The sequence below is a fragment of the Mesoplodon mirus genome (assembly GCF_964341445.2).
Source record: "Mesoplodon mirus genome assembly, chromosome: 1".
NCBI classification, from domain to species: domain Eukaryota; kingdom Metazoa; phylum Chordata; class Mammalia; order Artiodactyla; family Ziphiidae; genus Mesoplodon; species Mesoplodon mirus.
Genome location: NC_138976.1, coordinates 39094666 through 39117401, shown reverse-complemented (window position 1 = coordinate 39117401; position 22736 = coordinate 39094666). Strand labels below are relative to the sequence as shown.

The following is a 22736-nucleotide window of genomic DNA, read 5'->3' as shown; positions in this document are numbered from 1 at the left end:
TATCTGTGAGAGGAAATACTTGAAAAAGCTTTCTCCTCTCATATCCAACATAAAGGTGAGACAGCCAACAACAACTTATGAGAACCCAGCTCATGCGTAAAGAGAAACCATTACAACGAACTAGCAGTCAGTCCTACCTCCTATGCCTGTGTTAACGCCACATTAGTAAATAACCAAAGCCAGGTCCTTAAAATGTAGTAAATTCTTAGAATCTTAATATTACTCAAACCATAGGATATTCAACATTTAGTAAAATACTAACTTCTCATCATTAAAAAAACAATGCGTTGTACTGCACCAGAGCAGAAGTCTGGAGATCAGTAGTTTTCCAGCCATTTGGGGGAGAGAAGTAGAAGGCTGAGGGAGGGGAACTCCTAGCCTAGCTGTTTCTCCTTATCCAAGAACCATTTCTGAAAGCCTTATGAATCAGGCCTTCAATATCACTGAGGGAAACTGATCCTGGGAAAATGAGCCAATGCTTGATTCAGGATTTCTGATAAAGTTTTATCATCCTAAATGTTGACTGTTTTAACAAAATAGAAAATGTATATGCAGACATAATTATATTATCGAAGAGGGTACCAACTGCCCTGGCATATAAATTTTATCCTCGAAAACAAGGATTTATTTTAAAATTCTTTCTGATTTGATAAAGTGAAGAGGAAATATTTAGTTGTCTTTGTTAAGAATGTGAATCTAGAATTTTTCATTAAAAAAAAAAAAAAAAAAAAGGAAACAAACTGCAGTGCTTCCATTGCTATTTCTAAGGCCCAGGCCCAGGGCTTGGTGCTGCCAATACTGTCCCGAGGCCTCTCACTCACTCAGTGAGGTTCATGAGTTTTATCTCCATTTTTTACAAATGGAGAAAATGAGACTCCTGTTGGCTTTTTTTGAAATACAACATCTACTTTTCAAATAATTTGAGGCCACTTATGGTCAAAAGTATCAACTATCACACTGTAAAATCATTAATATGAGGAAAAAAACAAGAGCCAATACATTGCCTGCTTAGGAAATTTACCTCCTGATTTCTTAAGTTAGCTATTATGTTTAAATACTATTCAAAACAAGAAATTACTGCTAAATCATATTTTAGGCTGATAGGAAACATCTTTTTAAAAGTACTTATTTCCCTATAAAATTAGTGTAAACAATTCATGTGAAGTAATATAATATTAATAGCTAATAATTTATGTGCGATTTTGAAAATGAGAGCATGATAGAAATTTGGAATGCATTAATCTCATCAGTAAAGATTCAGGTCACCAGTTATTTACATTAAGAACAGAGCAGTTATTACATCTGTAGGTTATACATCAATAAAGTGGGAAGGAAACACAGCAACTACCCTTAGATATTACCTGAGATATCCTACAAGTTAACACCCTAAGGTGGGTTAAGCTAGTAAACGTGTGAAGTATTCACTCTGCCACAGGGATGTGGGAACTCACTACCCCCCACCTTGCACACTAGGCCAATCACACGGCTCTGCAGGACAGCATTCAGCAAATGTCATTTCTCCTTTTTCCATCTCTTCCTGATAGAACCCTCAGTCCTACCTTCTATCTCTTGCCCATACTAGAGTTCGTTTTCTTCTCTGCAGTATCTTTTGAGGCCCAATATTTTCCTATTTTGGATACAAAGATATCTGCAACTTGAGGCGAAGCAAAAAATTGAAAAGCCAGGTCTCTCACCTATCAAGTCACAAAGTACTTTGAAAATAAATGTTCATTCCAAGAAGAGGATCGTTCAGCGAGGCCATGCACTATTTACACTGATTGTCCACCACTGATACAAAAAGAACCTGCAAAATGATGGGCCTGAGGCCCTGCAACCTGCAGAGATGCCTTTCCCACTGTCTAAAAGGTCTGAAGCAGCATGTGAAGTGCTGTTATAGGGAAGCTCTCCAGGCATGCCAGGAAACAACCTATCAGGCGATGCTACATCATCAGCCAATAGAGGTGAATGTCAACAACAGTGCCCATGAGTAGTCACCTCAAAGGATAATTATAAGGATTATAGCTGTTTACATTACTGTTATTGTTGAAAGCTTTTGTTTCTGTAAATTCCAAATTAATCAGGGCAGGCTAAAGTGAATACTCTGCTTTGGGCTAGAAATACAATGGCAAATGTCAGTAATAACAAAAAATGTTATGTCTTTCATAGAATATTAAAAAGAAAAGAGCCTGATAGAGACCATTTTTTAAACTTACCCTGCAAAAAAATAATACAATCATGAAGCGCCTAAACATTATTAGCAATGACTCCACCTGTTTGAAATTGCCACTTGGAATAGTTTGAGAAGAATAAATCTATGCAGTGTGTGATGGCCCTGAGTCCAAATGTGTGAAATCTAGGCTCAGTAAGAGAAGTAAAGGAACAAAACACCTGAAGGGATAATCCGTATCAGAAACATAGTATATGCGCCTATGTAATAAGCTTGTATTAATAAGATTTTTTAAAATGTCATATATAGGTTCATGTTAAGCAGCTTTTCCTTAATTTTGAAAAGAATGGCATCTGCTAGTTTTTTAAATCTTTTCTAGCCATTTGAAAACATTCAATGAGCCACAAAGTACTAGAGTTGGTTGCAATGGAATTTTACTTTGGAGGAGATCCTAGAAGGCACTTTTGTATTCCGTTATAACCCCCAAGTCCAAGTTGGAACAAGACAAGAAATTCTTAAAATTTGAGCTAAAGAAAAAGTTTCAGAGAAAAAAAGAATGCAGCCTAGACATAAGAGGGTAAGGGTGAACCACAGTCTCACAGGATACACCCTCCTTTCTGTGCTCTTGGTCTTAACATGATGTTCCCAGGAAAGCTTCTTGCCACATTCTTCTGCAGAAAAGGAGTCTCTTCACTGTGAAGGTATTCATTTAATGACGAAAGATATCAAGAGAATACAAATTCTGCCTCTATTAACCTAATAAAAGCATTCTGGCTACTTATGGGAAAGGAGGAAAGTGGGAAGGAAAAAGGAGCACAGTGACTGTCATGTGGAAACACAAACATAAACAAAGGACTCCAGTTTTCTCTGCTTTCCTATTTTCATTCAACACCAAGTGTTGACAACTATACTTAACTGTATTCCCTAAAGGGGAGGAAGTGAAACGAGGTACAGGAGAAAATTCTGCATACTCAAGACAGAATATTTATTAGGGAAGCAGGTGCCTGCTGAGAGAGCACCGTGTACAATGGCAGAATCAGAGGTGAAAAAGGATGCAATGCTCACTAGACCTCATGGCTACAAAATAAAGTCTTTACTAACAGCAGAAAACCAGTGGGAAAATGCTTTTTGCTAGATTGGAAAGGATATATTAACAATATTTACTCTAGAAAACCAGAGGAAAGTTGTACAGACAACTGACTGAAAGAAAACCACCCCAATTACCCCAAACTAACTATACATTTTTGATAAGAAAAAGAAACTATGTCATTGTCATCATAAATCGCTACTTCAAAAAATCTGTTAAGAGTAAGCACATCTTAAACGAAGCGTGTTACTTTTAATATCCCTGGTATGAAAGTAACAGAGAAGACTTCCTTCCCTGTCACCAACCCATGAAGTGCAAAGATTCAGAATAAGAACCTTGGAAAAAAGGCAAATCAACAAAGCTTAGAAGAGCTGATAGTGAGAAAAACATGCATCATGAGAAACACACTGGACACCAGAGGTGAGCACTAGTAGAGAAGTGGAATGGGACACTTACACAGCAGCTATCTGTCAAGGGTCCTGATGGCTACTGTGTTCTTAAACCATCGAGACAGAATAGCAGGATGGGGAGAATGTAGTCACAAACAATCCACCAGATGACAACACTACACAGTGCAGAGGTCAGCACAGCTAGGGAACATCTGGAAAGGGGCGAAGGGGAAAGAACAGATGTTCAAATTGGGAAGCCAAAATAAATAAAATAATAAATAAATAAAGCCACGTGTGAATTTTAGATACCCTGCGATGCAAAGGAGCAGGAAACAGGGATCAAATTTTGCCATTTTATGTTGGAAAAAAATGCTGTCTTCAGTTTTGAACCGATTTGATATTTGGTAAAGAAAGATTAGACCCAATCTCTAGTTGGATAATTACCCCATGTTAATTTAATTGTATGATATTGAAATTAGAGTCATAGCTATGCGATTGAAATTCTTCAAAAAGCATAATATGCACACAGAAAACCAAATCACAGAGAAAAAGGAGGCAAAACCAACCAGACAAACAAACAGAAAAAGCCCTGAACTGACACAGGTATGTGTCTGCTTTATAGATTTTCATTTGTTCCTCTAGTAAAGCTCATGGCATGAGAATTATTTTTCAATGATGAAACATACCCACCTACACTGTACTGGTGAAGGTGATTTTAAGGGATTTTCAAGGCTAACTATATCTGGATTTTTACCTGTTCCTCTAGGATGCACTTCCACTCTTCATGCATCATTTCCTTTGTCCCTAGTAAGTCTAGCAGAAATCATCAGCACAATGCAGAAAAATAGGCAGCATGGATGAAGTTACAAAATCTACCCAATCTGTTTTAGCACAGACAATAATATACTTGCCATTATGTCCTGAAGATCACTTCAAGATCATGGTGCTACATAATTTCCTGTCTTCATGGTAGTCAGGATCAGACAAGCTCTCTGAAAAAATTACTAATTTTACAATTTCTAACACTTAATTCTCCCCAAATATTGACTGTAAAACAGACACCAATGACTGGATTACTTTATGTACTATAACTTTCTTTTAAGAATCACCACTACTCATATAGTTTTCATTAACTTTCCCTCTTAACATTTTCATTTGGCTAAGTACCAACAGTGAAGCAAAATAACATGTCCACACTGACAGATGGGTCAAAATCAGGAGGCAGGAATTGAATTTAGATTTTTCAACCCAAGCTGCTGCTGCAAACTCTCTCTCAGGGGACTTTGAAATATTTCTAAAATAACAACAAACACTTGGGAAGGAAAGGAAATCTCCAGTTGACCTCCTCTTCTAGGGTCAAAAGAGCTACAAATAAGAGCAAAAATGAGAAGACTGTAACAGCAAAGAGGGTCTGAAAAAGCAGGAAGGGATAAGGAAGGAGAAGGAAGGAAAATCTGCTGTGACCAATCTTAAATCTCCCAGGGTGTTTATGCATAATTGTGTGTATGGGAAGAGGGTGGTTTGGGGACTATTCTATTGTTTGGGGGATTACAATTACAATTAAAGGGAATCTGGAGCTAGCTTTTTTTTTTTTTTTTTTTAACTTTTACCAAGTAAAAGGTTGTTTTAGGGAATTCCCTGGCAGTCCCAGTGGTTAGGAATACGCTTTCACTGCTGAGGACCCAGGTTCGATCCCTGATAGGGGAACTAAGATCCCACAAGCTGCAAGGCGTGGCCAAAAAAAAAAAAGATTGCTTTAACACATGCCAAGAATGCCAAAAGTGCTTCAGAGCAAAGGGCCAGTGTTCTTTACTCCTTTTAGGGTAAGGTGGGGTGTAAATAGATAACTAAGCAAATGGATAGCACAGAGGCTGGTCTTTCCTCCACTGGTCTTTGCTAGTTACTATCATTCAGCCATCCATCAACTACCATCCCAGGGAACCTCACATACCAAGATAAATGTCATAGCATCTAGTGTCATCTTCTGGTTTCCAACAATATTTCTAATTTTAGTCTACATTTATTGTTTTCTTTTATGTTTCCACAAATCCATGAGCTATGGAAGAGACTTTTATAGTCTCATTTTTCTAGAAAGGAGCATCAAGTGATTTGAACTCTTATAAAACATATTCACAAGATAGCAGACTCAGAGTAACTAAAGAAAATTTCCTATAAGCCCTATTGAACTCCAGAACCTTTGACTAAGCAGAATTCCCATCCCTGACTCCCAACTTGACTTCTGAACAGAAAGCAACAAGCTATTGAGAAATAAACTGATGCTGCAGATTCTTAAAAACAGAACAAAAAACCTGGACATGACTAAAAGCAACCCACAAAATCATCCATTTTCTAGGGCTTGTGATTCCAAGTGTGGTCCCTGGACCAGCAGTATCTTTTAACACCTGGAAGCTTGCCAGAAATGCAGAATCAGATGGCACCCCAGACCCACTGATCATTATCTGCATTTCAACAAGCTTCCCAGGAGACTCAAATGTACACTGAAGTTTGAGAAGCACTGCTCTAGGGCACTAGCTATTTCCTCCTGTCTAAAATTGGCTTCAGAATGATTATTTGGAGGGACTATACTATTTCTAAATAAAAAGAACCATTAAGGACTTCCCTGGTGGCGCAGTGGTTAAGAATCTGCTTGCCAATGCAGGGGACACGGGTTTGAGCCCTGCTCCAGGAAGATCCCACATGCCGTGGAGCAACTATGCCCATGTGCCACAACTACTGAGCCCGTGTGCCACAACTACTGAAGCCCGTGCTCCTAGAGCCCACGCACCGCAATGAAGAGTAGCCCCCACTTGCCGCAACTAGAGAAAGCCCGCACACAGCAATGAAGACCCAATATGGCCAAAGATAAAATAAATTAAAAATAAACTAATTTTAAAAATAGTAACTAAAAAAAAAAAGAACCATTAAGACCTTAAATGAAGACTTATAATGAAATTAAAAACAAAATGGCATTTGGAATTAAATAAATTATTTAAAGCATTCTAGTTGATTGAATGCACAACTAAACAGCAAAGAGAATGCTTAATTAATGCCTATATCAATACTGATGTCTTTCATTCACATGGCACTTTATTTTGGAAAACTCATTCCTTTTCTTTGGGTCTTTTAAGAATCTCCCAAGGCAGTGGCCCATGATGACACATCCCTTAAGTGTAATTCTACTTTGGATTTTAAGATTATGAGAGATACCAGTGAAGAACTACTTGTAATTAAAAAGGCCTGTTCTTCTCTGCCATAACCATTTACTATGTCATAGTTCCTTGCCATATTACAAGATGCTTACTGAATACTAAGATGACCTATCTCCATCACCAAAAAAGGGGGGCGATGCGAAATTTGACACCCACCCCACAATGAAAGGTACTAGAAGGAAGGAATCCATTGGTATAGGTGGGAGCATCTACTAAAGAATACCCTAGAGGGCTTCCCTGGTGGCGCAGTGGTTGAGAGTCCGCCTGCTGATGCAGGGGACGTGGGTTCATGCCCCAGTCCGGGAAGATCCCACATGCTGCGGAGCGGCTGGGCCCATGAGCCATGGCCGCTAAGCCTGCGCGTCCGGAGCCTGTGCTCCGCAACGGGAGAGACCACAACAGTGAGAGGCCCGCATACCGCAAAAAAAAAAAAAAAAAAAAAAGAATACCCAAGAAAAAAAGTAAAATGGTCAAGTTTTTGATTCTACGTGTCTTTCTAACAATCCTGGAGGTTCCATGAGATTGAATCCCAACTAACACTTAACAGAAGCAAGTATAAGTGGACACACACACAACCCAATAACTATAAAATTTCCTATCTCCACACTAAACCTTCTTCTGTAACTTGAAAAATTCCTCCAACAAAAAATTAATACAAAAGTATAGTTTAATCAATTCATTGTTGACTTAAAATAATATAATGACATTAAGCCACCATGTCACCACTAATTAAAGTTTACCATATCGAAACAAATTATGTGTAATACGGTAGTAAATTTAAAGAAATTCACAATTTTAATAACTCTGGACAAATCTACAGTTATTCTATAGTTTATATCTGCTGTCACTCTCTTGAGGATGTAACACGTTTATGAGAAATGGAATACTGTGTGTCATATCAGTAAACAAAGGATGTCACGGTCATCAGCGATTACAGCCACAAGCCAACAATGAGCTGGTGAGCCCTGAGGGAACTCAGGAAGGAAGAACACCTGCCATCTAACAGCCATCAGACTGCAGCCACTCCCACTCCCCATGGTGAGCCCTGAGGGAACTCAGCATGGATACTGGCCCCGGAGAGCTGAGGTGCATATCAAAGGAAGGATTTCAGTGAGCCCAGACTCTTGCATCTTCCCATACATAGAAAAGCGCTAAATTCCTTAACTTGGGATATCTGTTTTCTCTTATTAACAGTAATCTTTTGACATTCAGACTACCTTTGCTGCAAAACTCCTATATATCCTGGCTCCCCCCTCGCCTCCTTGGAGCAGTTTTCTCAGGGTAACTTGAGATGCTGCCTCGCGGGCTTCTTCAAGTCCTAAAAATTTCCGCCAAATGAAACATAACTCTCAACTTTTAGGCTGTGAATATTTTTTTAGTTGACAGTTATTATCCATGGAGAAAAATCACTCCGAATAGTACTTTCCTATCTATACGAGCTAGCGAGGTTGCAACAGAAGACAGAGATAAACAAAGAATAGCTAAGAGCTTCTTAGGCAACACCCTTAGATTTTAAATAAAGTAGATGTTCATTTCCAAGTGGCATAATGGGCATGCAACCATGGAGAAAATGTACAGGAAAAAATGCTCATGAAGGACCTTATACACATATTTAATAACTACAACCACACGAAGGAAATCAGACTCACGTGAGGGGAATAGCGTTTGTTTTTGATTGTCTTCTGCTTTTCAGGGCCCGAAGTCTATCACCTTGTGTCACTACATTGATTTCGTCGTCATCACTGTACTGTGTAAGTAGAAAAACACTGAGCTAATAATTTAAGCTTTACTTATTAATGCAGCGAAGCATCGCAGCTACGTTTACCCGTATAGCTCATACATAGACACATATAAATATACTTCAACATTCTGATGAACTCTAAAATATTTTGCTGCTTTCAAAATAAAGGTACAGGACACAATTCAAGACAACCAAAAGTTGACTTCCATAGACAAAGAACCCAATCGCACTCTTGTTATAAAACATTTTGACACTGAAGAGGCATAATGGGTTTTCAGTATTGAAAACACTCTTTTAAATTCCACAATCTACTTACCACCACTTGATATAATACTGCTACCCCCTAAACTCTTGGTTCTTTAAAGTTCCCCATCTGAGAACAACTGGTTCCCTAAATCAGCTACCATGAAATAGGGAAAAAATGGGGGAAAGGGGTGTCACGAGGTCCATCTAAAGAGTGTACTTCACATACCTCTTTTTATCACCAGTGCCTTGTGAGTAAACAAAAAATAAACTTTAGTTTTATGGACACATAACCTCGTTTTAACTGTTTTGACTAAAAAGTTCCTAGAGAGGGCAATAAGTATAAAAAAATGTGTGATGATAAGCCCTCAAAATGTGCTTTATTATTTTTATCTACAATTTTCTCCATGCCCTAAAAAGTTCTCAACAGCACTAAAGCAATGACAACAGTGTGATGGGGGTGGTTCGATTACCAGTTCACGTTCTTGCTTGTCTTGATTCTCGACCCCATTGATTGAAATGTCATCAACAGCCAAGAGGAGTTTTGAGACAGCTGCTCTGTGTTTTCCATTCTCCTGACCCTTTAACTTTTGACGAAAATAGTCACCTTCCATCCAGAGGCTTGCCTGTTTCCTACAGTATTTAAGTAACAATATTAAAATACAGCCTTCCAGAAAGATACATACAAACAACTTTCTCCTACTAGACTATCTGCTGTTACTGGAGCCTAAGGAAAACTCTACTTCCCATCACTTTCCAGACCCATGCGTTCCTGAGGAATTACAAAAGCTCTCCATCCACTTACGTCATCAAAAATTGTTGCTGAGGTCCAATCACTGAGCCAGGTCTGCAGATTCTGACCCAAGCAATGGCCTCGGTTGCTGTCATCCTGTAATGCTTCATGATGTAGCAGGCTATCAAAGTGCCTGTTCGTCCAAGGCCAGCTAGGAAAAGAAACAAACCAATGAGACCTGGTGTCATGTGCTCCAGAATTTTGTTGGGCAGGTAGAATTTTTTTAAAAAGCTTCCCATGATTCTGCTCCCCTCAACAGTGGTTCTCATGTTTTGATGCACAGTACAATCAACTGGAGAGTTTTTTTGTTTTTATTATTATTTATTTATTTTAGGCTGCATTGGGTCTTTGTTGCTGTGTGCAGGCTTTCTCTAGTTGTGGTGAGCGGGGGCTACTCTTCGTTGCAGTGCAAGGGCTTCTCACTGCGGTGGCTTCTCTTGTTGCAGAGCACGGGCTCTAGGCACCAGGGCTTCAGGAGTTGTGGCTCGCGGCTCTAGAGCACAGGCTCAGTAGCTGTGGCACATGGGCTTAGTTGCTCCGCAGCATGTGGGATCTTCCCGGCCGAGGGTTTTGAACCCGTGTCCCCTGCATTGGCAGGCGGATTCTTAATCACTGTGCCACCAGGGAAGCCCAACTGGAGAGTTTTAATTGGTATGTGATGCAGCCTGGACACAGAGATTCCTAAAATCCCTCACATGATTCTATGATTTGCCAAGATTGAAAATCACTTTCTAAGTGATGATTCTCAGTAAGTGCAGTGTTTTATACTGTGGGTTTTCAGTTAATGGAACAACCATCTTTCCAAAAATACAGGCTTAAAATCTTGTACTTTCTCCCTCATCCAACTGTTTTTTCTACTCTACTTTTATACCTATTTGCACATGGACTTTTTTTCCCACTCTATTCCTGCTGTCCTCCTTTACTCTCGTCTAGACTAGTATCATTACCTTCTGTGATGGTTAATTTTATGTGTCAACCTGGCAGGTGTATTTGGATGAAATTGGTAGACTTTGAGTAAGCCAACTGCCCTCCGTAATGTGTGTGGGCCTCATCCAATCAGTTGAAAGTCTGAACAGAACAAAAATACTTGCTTCCCAAAGATAGAGGGAATTCTCTACCAGACAGCCTTTGGACTGCAACTGCACCATTGGCTCTACTGGGTCTCCAGCCTGCCAGTCCACACTGCAGGTTTTATGCTCACCAGCCTATATAGTCACATAAGCCAATTCCTTATAATAAATCTCCTTCTCTCTATATATACATCCTACTAGTTGTTTCTCTGGAAAACTCCCACTAATACAGATTTTGTGAAGTGGCATGCTACTGAAACATTATGTAAAAATGTGGAAGTGACTTTGGCATTGGAATTCTAAAGGCTGGGAGAGTTTTAAGGCACATGTTAGAAAAAACCTAGATAAACACACCATTGTAAAGAAATTATACTCCAATAAAGATGTTAAATAAAAAAAAAAAAAGAAAGAAAAAACCTAGATTGCCTTGAAGGGGCTGTTAGTAGGAGGAATACAGACGTTAATGGTGATTCCAGCGGACTCACATGGAAACCGGAAGAAAGGCAATCCTTGTTAGAAAGTGGCAAAAAAAACCTGGCTGAATTGTGTTCTAGTGCTTTGTGGAAGGTAGAACTTCTGAGTGACAACCTTGGATAATTAGCAAAGGAGATTTAAATTCATAAGCAAAGTGTCACATTCATTCAATAAATATTTATTAAGTGCCAAGCACTGTTCTAGCTGCTGAAAGCCTAGCAACTTGTTAGAATATAAAGTCCAAAAGATAAGCTCTTGGAGTCTGCTCTGCTCACTGACATATGCCAGAACCTACCAAAGTAGGCACTGAATAGATATTTGATGAATAAATGAATGTGATAAGCCTTTGTAGTATTACCCATGAATACAACTTAATTTACTATACTTTCCATATGAAATTAGGGTTTTAAAAGCATTCTTTATATGTACAGCCTTTTTATGCCAGTCATACCTCAGTAAAATGGTTTTAAGAAAAAAAAGTAAATCACAAAAGGAAAAAAAAGCACTCTATAAAAAACAAAGGCATCTTCATGTGTCCTTGCATATAATCTAAACGAGTATGGTGTGTTTCTACACACATATACATTCACGTCCACCATTTTTTAACCAACACTAGAAACATACCTTTACAGTGTACTGCAATGGCACCCTCTGCATTTTCACAAATATCCAGAAATTCTTTAACAATGGCATCAGTAGGGGTGCTGCCATCCGCAAAGAAAAGATCATAGTGGTCGAAACCAGCGTTCGTAAAGCGTTTGGCATCATACATCCTTTTATTCAGACGAATAATGGTAGTAACATTGTGATTCTTAAAATATGGAATATAAACCTCAGGAGAATGTTGGTGGTAACCTACAGAAAGAAATTCACCAGATGCTGTAAAATGCAGAAAGAAAACAATGGATAACAATTTCACTTGTAACTGGGTGGAAACGGTGTCTGGACTGGGGATTGAATACCAGTTTGATTATAACTGTGAAAAAAATAAATCTAAAAAGTTAAAATCCAGGCAGATGATGTGCTAAAATGTCCAAGTACACTTAATTAAGACAGTCGAGCTTTGGCCTCTTTTAAAAGAAAATACTGGATGGATACTTTTAATAACAGAACTATACTGGTCCCATGTGTTTGCATACCACTTTCAAGTCTGGTTCTTGAATGAGGTCCACAGAAGGCAAGAAATCGGTCTGGTATTATCCAATTTAAATCTCCATTTTCTGCTTTCTGCAAAGGGAAGACCAAAACAAGATCAATGTATGTGTATGTATAAGTGTACCTAAGAACAGGTAAGAAATAAATCAAGAGTTCCCTTAAGATCTATAGGCCAGGCAAGTAACCCAAAACTGATTTATTTGACTTAATTATCAGCCAAGGGAATTGATGAGTTCATTCCATGCTAAAAGATGTAAGCAGGAATGAGGACAAGTATTGCCACATGTTCTGATTTTGAAGTAAAACCAGAAGTTTGGAGTTTTTAATGAGAAATGTGTGATAGATTTCATTGAATCACAGGCATCATAGATTGTAAGATATATCCTGAATTCAGAGAATTCCTATTCAAAACAGGATAAAATGGGCATCGTGGAATCAATGAAAAACACTAATCCAAAATTTCTAAATATACTTATAGAGACTAAACAAAGCTACCATGGTGGTCTGTAGCTACCCTGTGTCTCAATGCAGTTTCACTGAAAGTAAACGACATTTGTGGGTGACCCTGCTACTCTTCCGCAATGCTGCAATTTCTGCATTAGCGAGAGGGAAGCTAATTAGCACCTATATTACTCCTTAGTAAAAAACACATAAAGGCATCACTGTGCTACACTGAGGGAATACCAACTGGTGTTTTTATTAGTTTTGCTTATCTAAAAAGAGAAAGTATATTTTATTTTAAATGTTTAATTTTATAAGGAGAAGCACAAAAAATGGTGTTAACAATTCAATTATATTCAATAGTTAAGATGGTAAATAAATATTGATGTGTATTGTACTTTATAAATGTACTGCTATTGCAGAGAAGTAAAGGCAGCGTTGGCCTAATGAATCACACAATATGCTTTTATATGTTTGGTACATCACAGTAATGACTAGTAGTAACTATTAACCCAATTTATCAATAAAATAGTTCAGTTATACTTAGGAGTTTAAAATAATAGTTACTTTAAAAATTGATTGTGAAAGAACAGTTATCTGAGGATTCAAGATACTGCTGAATAAAGTGCTGTCTGTGGAATCACTCCAATATTAGTGAGACTGTCTGCTCAAGATAACTATAGCAGGATTCAAAAAAAAAAAACAAAACAAAAAACAAGATTCCACAAGTATTCTTGGCTGGAAAAGACCTTTAGCATAACATCTTACTCATTATCTACTGAAAGGTAGAATGGAGAATCAAATTACTCATTAAAAAAAAAATACACTACATTAAAAAACACAGAGGACACCTGTGGTTTTGCCTGCCTGGACTCTCTCCTCTCTGTGCCCCCCCACCCCACCTTTCTTGGTCTGTATGGTTTGATAGGGCTGACCTGATTCCACTGCTGTGATGGCCAAAGTATTCTACACCTACTCATCCCCCACACTCACCAAAAACACAACCTAGTTCAGGGCTAGAGACATGATCTAAGCCAGGCTAAGGAGAGGAATTCGAGAGTCTTCTGCTGGAGCTATGAATTTTCTTTTCCAATGAGTTGGGTAAATCAAAAGGGTAGGTCAAAGCTGTTGGTAGCCATCTTTATCCCAGCTGGGGAGAACTGACCTTGGAACAAAACTAGCTTCAGCCCAATTTCTGGTAAGTGCTTGAGTACCTGAATCTGGTCATGAGTGAAGTTACACTAGCTCCTGGACTTTTTATTTACGTAAATCAATAAATTTTCCCCATTTTATTTAAGCCATTTGTGTTTACTTTTTGTAATTTGCATCCAAACGTGTCTTGACTTCACAGAAACAATAGGTTCTGACAAAAACAAATATTTTTGAGTTAATTAGATGTATAATGGCTATTCATTTCATCAGATCCTATGCTAAGGGTTTAACAAACATTATCTCATTTAATCACTGTATGAAAGTCATCAATAATAAAAAAATTTAAACCAAAAATTAAAGAAAAATACCAGAGCACACTCATTCACTCTGGAAAGATGTATCAAATGCAAAAATCAATATGAACTAGGACGGCAGAAACAGGAATAAGAGAAAAAAAAGACTTGAGTTTTTTTCACTCTACACACACCTAAATTGTTTGATTTTTCAAAAAATAAGAATATTACTTTTTGGAAGTAAAACATGCATAAAAGAGTTAAAAACAATATCCTTGAAAACTTACTTCATAGTATTCATATTCATCAAGGTTAAACGAGTTGAAATTGAGGAAGCCATACTGCATTGCCTAAAATCCAAAGGAAAGCTTTTAATAACAAAGATGCAAATACGGAAACAGTTTCCAATCCAATTTCTTAATAATAAGTATCAGGAGGCACCCCAGAAAAACACTATTATATTTAGATTATGTTCCATTGGGTAGTTTTCAAAGGAGGTCAGCTATGTCTTTTAAATGCTTCCATTATCAGGAAAATTAGTTATAACAATATTTATTTTAATGAAATTTTATTTTTTATTTTCCTTCATCAGTCATCCTATCCATGCAAGATCTAAATAATCAGGCCTTCAAAGTAATCCTACTAGTTTATTAGATCAACATCATTCAGGCTTCAAATATAATGAATAACCCAATGGTTGCTAAATAAATAATAAAAAGGAAAGAAACCATGGGTTAGTTTATATCAAACAAATCCCACACACTTCATAAACATCTTCACTTTCAAATTCTGAACAGTCTTGAATTAAAAGATTAATGTTCCCTATACTAAAAACAGCCCAGAGATCAACACTAAAATGCAAAATTTTGAGGGAAAAAAACCTTCTTTCAATAAGGAAAAATACATGAATTTTCTCTTCTACTCTGTAGCCTCACTCTGAGTTGCAATGGGCAGAGCATGCTAAGCAAAATGAGCACAGTATCTATTTTCTGAGACAAGGACAAGCTGGCGGCCTCTGACAACCGTTCTCCCAGCTTACTGAGCCAGACAGTATGTAAGCAACAATTCTTGATCAAGAAGGTATTCTTGGTTCAAAAGGGGTGATTCTGCAAACCCAGTGTGCAAAATGTAAACTACTGAAATATGAATGAGAAATAAGAAGGCTATAATACCAAACAAAAAAAACTCATTTTATAAAATATAGTTGCTTAAGTCCTAATTCCAAGACCAAATCCACGATGAATTTTATTTCTTTGAATTTGGAGTACCCAATATATGTCATATTTGGACTAGAGCGATACAATAACATAATAATACAACAACAGAGTGATACAATAAAATAACAGAATGATACCATAAAATGTATCACTTTGCAGGGAATTTCTATTATTTGAATTTCATAAGGAAGTAGAAGTAGCACTTTAAAAAAGCACTACTAAAATCAAGACATAATTATTGATACATTTATAAAAATTTCAAATACACAATAATATTCAAGATCAGTCACAAACAGAAAATGTTTAAATGGAAAATCAGAAGCTGTTGTCTCTTGAATAAAATTAAATGTAGCATGAAAAAAGCAATCTTTGATCTATACTTATAGCTAATTAAACTTTGGATATAACATCTGATAAAAACAAAGCCAATGTTATAGTAGACCATTTCCAAGGCCCTCATAAGTGTTTCTTCTTCTTTTCTTTCTTTTTTTTTTTAAAGGTGCTGGGAGCGGAGAGAAGGGAGCCCTAGGATCAAGGACAAGGATGGCTGGCTACATCAGCAGTTCCCTGGGGTCCATCTGGCAAGGACTGTAACTGTAACTAGAAGGGGTCATCTATACCTACTGTCCCTCCATCTCCTGATCACCTCCTCTGCCCATGACCTGCCTAAACTGCGGCCTCATGGAGCTGTCTCAGAGCCTGCAGCAACTACCTCCATCAGCTCCATACACCCCCGAGTTGCTGGACTCGGCCCCAGAATTAAGGTCCATCCTCATTGCCTTATATAGGAAAAAAGATATAATAATTAATCTCTGAATTTGTATACTAATTAGGTCTCTCAGTTTAACCCATAAAATTTCTGTCAAAATTCTCAGAAAGCCACCATGTTTCATTATACAAGAAAGTAAACCTGGGTTCCTTTTGCCTCTGAAAATACAAGTCACACAAACTTGAGATGTTTTTGAAGGCTTATTTGATCCAAGGGCTACTGACTGACAATTCTAGTTTCTTGCACGGCCCTGATGTTCAAGAAATATACCCGAGGGAGTGAGTGTTATAACCAGGGTCTGCTGCGTCACATGACTCTAGGGGACCCTGTTTATTTAGAATGTGGTATGACGGTTGTCCCCCGGAGTCAAAGACAGCAAGTAGCCCTGGTTATAAAACACAGGAGTTATTTTTAAATAGCTTTCACAAAGCAGTAGTGACCTATACTTAGTATTATATAAAACCTAGTAACAAACCAATGGGCTACTCAAATACTTCTGTTGAACTAGAAATTGAATGCTTGAAGATACAAAAAGTATTTGACAGTTACTGTGTTATAGAAATGTCTGTTGTAAACAGAATTGATGGGAATCAGACCCATAAAATACATAAATCAAAGAGAACTTAGAAACCAGTAACCTATTTACTTCTTGTTTTTCTTTGAAATCATAACACATTCAAAACCAATTCTGAATTTAGAACCTAATTACAAAACTGTTTCTTATTGTTCCCTGTGTTCAAGTGGCTTTTCCCCCAACTCATGCACAGAAGCACTCAGATTCAGAATAATCTGTTTTCTAGTTTAGTGTCATTCTAATGTTGGCAGGGAAATGGGATACCTATCACATCATATACATCTTGGAAGATCTTTGGGGAAGAAGGCCTGTCTTCCTTGCACTGTACTTAAGTTCTCCAGCACAACACTGGGTGTATCCTATGAGTCACTTACCTTCTTTACTGCATAAAAACAGTCAAGAAGTGTAATGTAGAAATTGCAACTCCCATAGGCAGCATCTCTGAAATTCCAAAAGTATTGAAATACATAGCTCAGTTAATTTAATTTTCTGCTGTACACTTATCTCAAGACAAAGTTGATTCGAATTTAAAATCAAACACATACTCAGGATCAGTCTCAAAAAAAAAAGAATTCTTGCCTTTTGGTTTTAAAATAAAGGATAAGTCACTGTTATACAGTTCATTGTAATTTCTACCTATTCCAGTAGACACTGTTTTATAGATGTGGATCAATAATGACCACATCTTAAATTTCAAATGATCTCTCTAGACTGTTTTTGGCTTTAATAGTTGAGCTTCAAAAGTTCCTTCTTGAGTTCAGCTTCTCAATAGTATGTACTCCTCCCCTCAAAAGGGAAAGACATTTGAATTTTTTCTTCCAACTGGAGAATACTGTGTCAAACTGTTAGCAGGAAAGACTGCTTTTTGATTCTGTATATGCATGTTGTGTGTGCATGTGTGTGTGTGTTTATCTCCATCCACGTAGCAAAAAAAATTTGGAAAGCAAGATAATATTTGAAATAATAGGTGCAAGCTGAAAAGCATTTTGCTCCTCTCATTATGCTCTTATACTTTTTAACAATTTAACTGGATAACTTCTTTCTGGTTCTTAAAGGACAACAGTACCAATAAAACCACAGAAACTAAGGAGTCAACTACTGTTAGGAGAATCACTCTACATTGGAGAAGTGCTTAAATTAAGTTAGACAGCCCCACCCAACACTGCATCAACACCTGTTAGTAATCTTACTACAAATGTCTTATGTCAGTTAAGATTTTGTCCAGAAAAATAAGGTACTCCTCCATTCCCACCTGCTTCTCCTTTTTGGCTAACTTGAGTCATTTCATTATAAAGAGAAAATTTTAAGAATTAGGTAAGACAAAAATGTATTTTATTATGATCATTCTAGGCATGCCAAGCAACTGTGCCTATCAGAATGGTACTTATTTGGTCCCTATGTGGAACCAGGCTGCTACTGGAGCCATAATTAATTGTCTGCCATGGTTGGGTTTTCACACTGTAATTCACTGACCTGAAAAATTAAGGCACATTTAAAATGTTTAGTTCTTGTACAAACTTTAAGAATATAGACTATTATAGCAACATTAACATCAAAGAAAAGGGCATCCTTTTTAGCTAAGACAGTTTTAGACATTACTGTCTGAATTGGTTAGATTTACTTCAGTGTATGTTAGGCTTCATGAGGACTGGACGCAAGGCCTTACAATGTGCCATTTTTGTTCTGTAAGCTTTTGAATTTAAATGCTGCTCTTCCAAAAGCTAGGAAAGGTCTCAATGCAACTGAGAAAATGATTTTTACCAATAGCTTACTGGCAATACTCAGGAAGGAGAAAAATAAAATGACCTGCAGCATTAGTTCTCAAAATATACTCCCTGGGCAAGGAGCACCAACATCCACCCCACTTGTTAGAAATGCTAATTCTCAAGCTCCAACCCAGACCAGTTCTAGGGGTGGGGCTGGGTCCTCCAGGTTATTGTGATATATGTTCAAGTTTAAGAACCACTGACTTACAGGATCAACACAAATAATGTTTTGTACAAGTAATTGTTTCATGGAATAAGGAATGTTTCTAAGATAAGGAAGCTAAGGTAGGAAAATGAAGTAGCTTAGTCTAAATCAAAATTATCAGTGGAAAGACGATGAACTCTCAAATTGCATCCCAATGTTTTTCACCATGTCTCCTCAGTTAGCTATGATTATTATCTTCTTAACCTATGATAATTCTTTTCCAATCAAGTTAAAGGCATGTTGATTCAGTTTTTGTGACAACTTGATGCATTTATTCAATGCATAACTTTGAATAAACCTACTGTGGGCCAAGCCCTGCTCTAGTCAAGCTTTGATCTGAGCTTGGATAAAGTTCTGCCACATTATCTGAATAGACAAGAATCTTTCTTTATTCACTCATGTTTATTTCATTAACACCTCCAACTTTAAACACATCCACACCTCCTTCCTCCCACCCAAGCAATCAGACTTCTTCAAAATGGTAAAATAGCAGCTATGAATCTGGATATAAGCCTTTGTGAGGGGGAAAACCTTGTCACAGATCATTTAACAAACTTGGAAAAGCAGATGAGAATCAATAAAGGAATACTGCTTAGAAACTGCAAAACAATGTCAAATACTAGTTTAAAAAAAATAACAGTTTTCATAGCAGCTTGCATTCATAATAGCCTAAAACTACAAATAACCCAAGTATCCATCAAAAGGATAATGGACAAATAAATTGTGGTATATTCATAGAATGGAATGCTACAAAAGCAATAAAAATAAGACAAACTATTGATACTAATACCTGCCACCACATGGATAAATCTCACAGACATTATATATTTAAAACACTAGATCCCAGCTCTCCAAAAATGTATACTGTATGAATCCATTTATATGACATTAAAAGATAAGAAAAACTTTTAGAAAGGGGGTAAAAGAGAATCTTCATGGGGGCTGACAATTTTCTGTATCTTGAACTGGATGGTAGTTACATGTAAATATGTAGGAGTTTACTGTTCTGTACACATAGGAGTTAGAGTTTTTAATTGTGTCTAAGTTATACATGGTTTTTAAAAGGAAAAAAACATGAATGTTTAACAAATGTTATCTAAGGATCAGGCACCAAGGGTTTCATAAGCAGGATGTTACTTAATCCTCACACCTCATTAGAGTGATCCTACTATCATTCCCACTTATAGACTAAGAGACCAAGGCTCACATTTGTAAAGAACCACGGAGATATTAGTGGCAGAACGGACAGTCAAACTCCCATCTGTCTGATGTCAATAGCCAAGCTATTAGCAGCTCTGCAATACTACCTCTCAAGAAAATAAAGAACAGAGGCCCCCCCAAAACCCAAAAAAACACACACAAAAAAAACAACTAAGAAGCAAGGAGTATTATAGGTAATACCAAAGAACAGAAGTATATGCTTTTCATATAACAATGATCCAAAAGTATTAAGAAAATGTTGAACTATATTTTATACTTTTTTCAGGTAGACAGGTAGAGAAATATCTAATATAATTCATTAAATCATATATATATATTTTTTTAAAACTCAGTGGTTGAAGAATTATATGTAACTTAAATTACATCTAATTAAATATTGCTATGAGCCTAAAAGGAGTTATTAACGACAAATGAACACTATTCTTGAATCCCTTGTTAGCAGTTATATTTATTCTATGCTCTTGAATTGGCAAAGATAAAAGACTATAGTATAATTTCTGTCAAAATATTATCAGGTTTTATTAATCCTGATTTGCCTACTTTCTTTTTTTTTTAATATTTATTTATTTATTTGGCTGTGCCTGGTCTTAGTTGTAGCACGTGGGATCCTTGTTGTGGCGTGCAGGATCTTTAGTTGCGGCATACAGGATCTTTTAGTTGCGGCATGCAGGATCTAGTTCCCTGACCAGGGATTGAACGTAGGTCCCCTGCATTGAGAGTGTGGAGTCTTCACCACTGGACCACCAGGGAACCACTGGACCACCCGCCTACTCTCAATTAGTAAGTTCTTCAGAACAGTAAAATGTGGTGAAGCACAGATTTTTAAATCTGTCAAAGGGTGATACTTTTGTAAAATACAATAATATTTGTACTATTACATACCCACAATAATGTAATAATCTTATTTTGTAAGTAAAAATGAATTATTAGAAAAATGGAAGGAAAAAACACATAAATAAAAGCTTAAATTCTTCTATTATTTGATTCCACAGACATAAAAATACTCTATTAAATTGCTAAAAAGTCTGTAAAATCTTACTCGCAATTCCTGTACTTATCACAAGCTGGTAACAAAAAGTTCACAGATTGGCACTAGTTCACAGGCCACACTTCGAGAATCATTAAATGTCTGGCATCTATGACTACAGAGATTCAAATTTCACAAAACTGAACTGCTTCTAGCTAAGTCCTGTTTTTTAGAGAATTAATGATTTTTGTTCCTGGAACCAGAAGCAACTAACTACATTTTTCAGTGCCAAACTTTAAGAATTTAAACATGGGTATGGCAGTAAACAACATTCATTCTATTTTTCATCCCTGTATTTAAATTAACACAAAACTTCTCTTACATTAACAATGTTTCATGGATCCTTACTTAGATTATGTGAAATGTGTAAGCTTATCCCTGTTTCAGGACCTTGCATCATAAACTTTAAGAATGGCACTATTATAAAGGATTACTATTATAAAAGAAGAGTTCTGTAGAACAAAATTATCACTACAGCAATGTGCCTATGACTCAGGGACCACAAACACAATCACTTCTTCTGAAGGAAGTATATGGTTGCTGTTATAAGTTGAGAAGAAAAATGGAGCACTCTCCAGTTTAGAAAGTAACCTTCATCCTTTCCTACCCACCACAAAGAATACTTAAGATGATCTCTGAGCTAGGAAGAAAGGCAGAGTGATACTGGGTCCAAAGCAATTCTTCTAATTGGCTAAATCACTAATATACATGCAGCCTTTAGTGCAATATATAACTGAACTCTGCAGACTATCCTAACAAAAATCTCTAATTCATGGAGTAAATCCATGGACAGTCCTACAGAGTTATTTAAGGAGACAGATTCTGCATAAGGTTAGGGACACTCATCCCAAAACTTGTCCACAGTTAAGTCAGGTTTATAACCTCCCCTTTAAAGGCAAGCCCATGTCTGCAAAATCAGGCATTTGAGGTATATGCAACAATCCTAAAACTATTAACTAATTTGCAGGCGGAAGAATAATGCAATATTTGAAATTCTCAATACAATATGCAACGAGTAAAATCATTTCCCACACTTATTATACTTAAGCACCATACAAGTATTTAATTATACAGCTAAGTCAAGTGTTTTGATAAACAGGAAGAGCAACTTTTAGAACTTCATTTGATTTAAAAAAAAAGAAAAAAAACACAAGTTTTTTGGGTTTTTTTTCAAAATATCTTCAACACAATCACCTGGTAACTTTGACATAAGGATGAGGATGTCATTAACTTATATAAAGACATTACTTATCTACCACCTCTATGACACAGCCATTTTGGTTTTTCAAGTAGTGGCGTTGTATTAGCAACCTCACCCACTATTTCTGCTGGCTGTGTCCCTAGGAAAAGGGGGTTCGTTTCTGCCCCAGAAGTAACTCCTGATTATTGGGGAAAACTTATCTCTTAACTCCTCAGGACCAAAACTCCGCAGTACTGGAAAACAGTGATTTTGCATACTATAACTCCAGGATTCTCATCTGGTTACAAAGCACAGTTTCCATCAGTGAGAGTGGTTCTGACTTCTCATGTCTGAGCGATTCACCACCACTACCACTAGCGCCACCATAGACATCCGGCAATGTCTGGGGACAGTTTTGGCTTTTCACAATTAATTTTCTGGGGTGAAGGTGTTACTGAAATCTAGTGGGCAGAGGCTAGTGATGCTGTTAAACATCCTGCAGTACACAGGACAACCACCCCCCAACAAAATGTCAATGGCGTCACTGTTGAGTAATCTAGATC

At 37.1% G+C, this 22736-nt stretch overlaps 1 protein-coding gene across 9 annotated transcripts in view; it reads right to left on the bottom strand.

Moving 5' to 3' along the window:
* Nucleotides 1-22736, bottom strand: part of CDC14B (cell division cycle 14B) — a 100989-nt gene that overhangs the window by 9593 nt on the left and 68660 nt on the right. For 6 of the 9 annotated variants that reach the window (XM_082611106.1, XM_082611105.1, XM_082611100.1 and 3 more), the window contains exons 6-12: nt 17149-17215; nt 14502-14564; nt 12313-12400; nt 11798-12028; nt 9642-9780; nt 9310-9469; nt 8502-8599 (exon numbers count right to left, since the gene is read on the bottom strand). In XM_082611106.1, the coding sequence (XP_082467232.1) occupies nt 8502-8599; nt 9310-9469; nt 9642-9780; nt 11798-12028; nt 12313-12400; nt 14502-14564; nt 17149-17215 (846 nt within the window). Of the gene's footprint in view, nt 1-2778; nt 2924-3710; nt 3856-8501; nt 8600-9309; nt 9470-9641; nt 9781-11797; nt 12029-12312; nt 12401-14501; nt 14565-17148; nt 17216-22736 lie in introns of those variants that run through there. The other 3 variants (XM_082611101.1, XM_082611102.1, XM_082611103.1) reach the window with 2 other exon arrangements.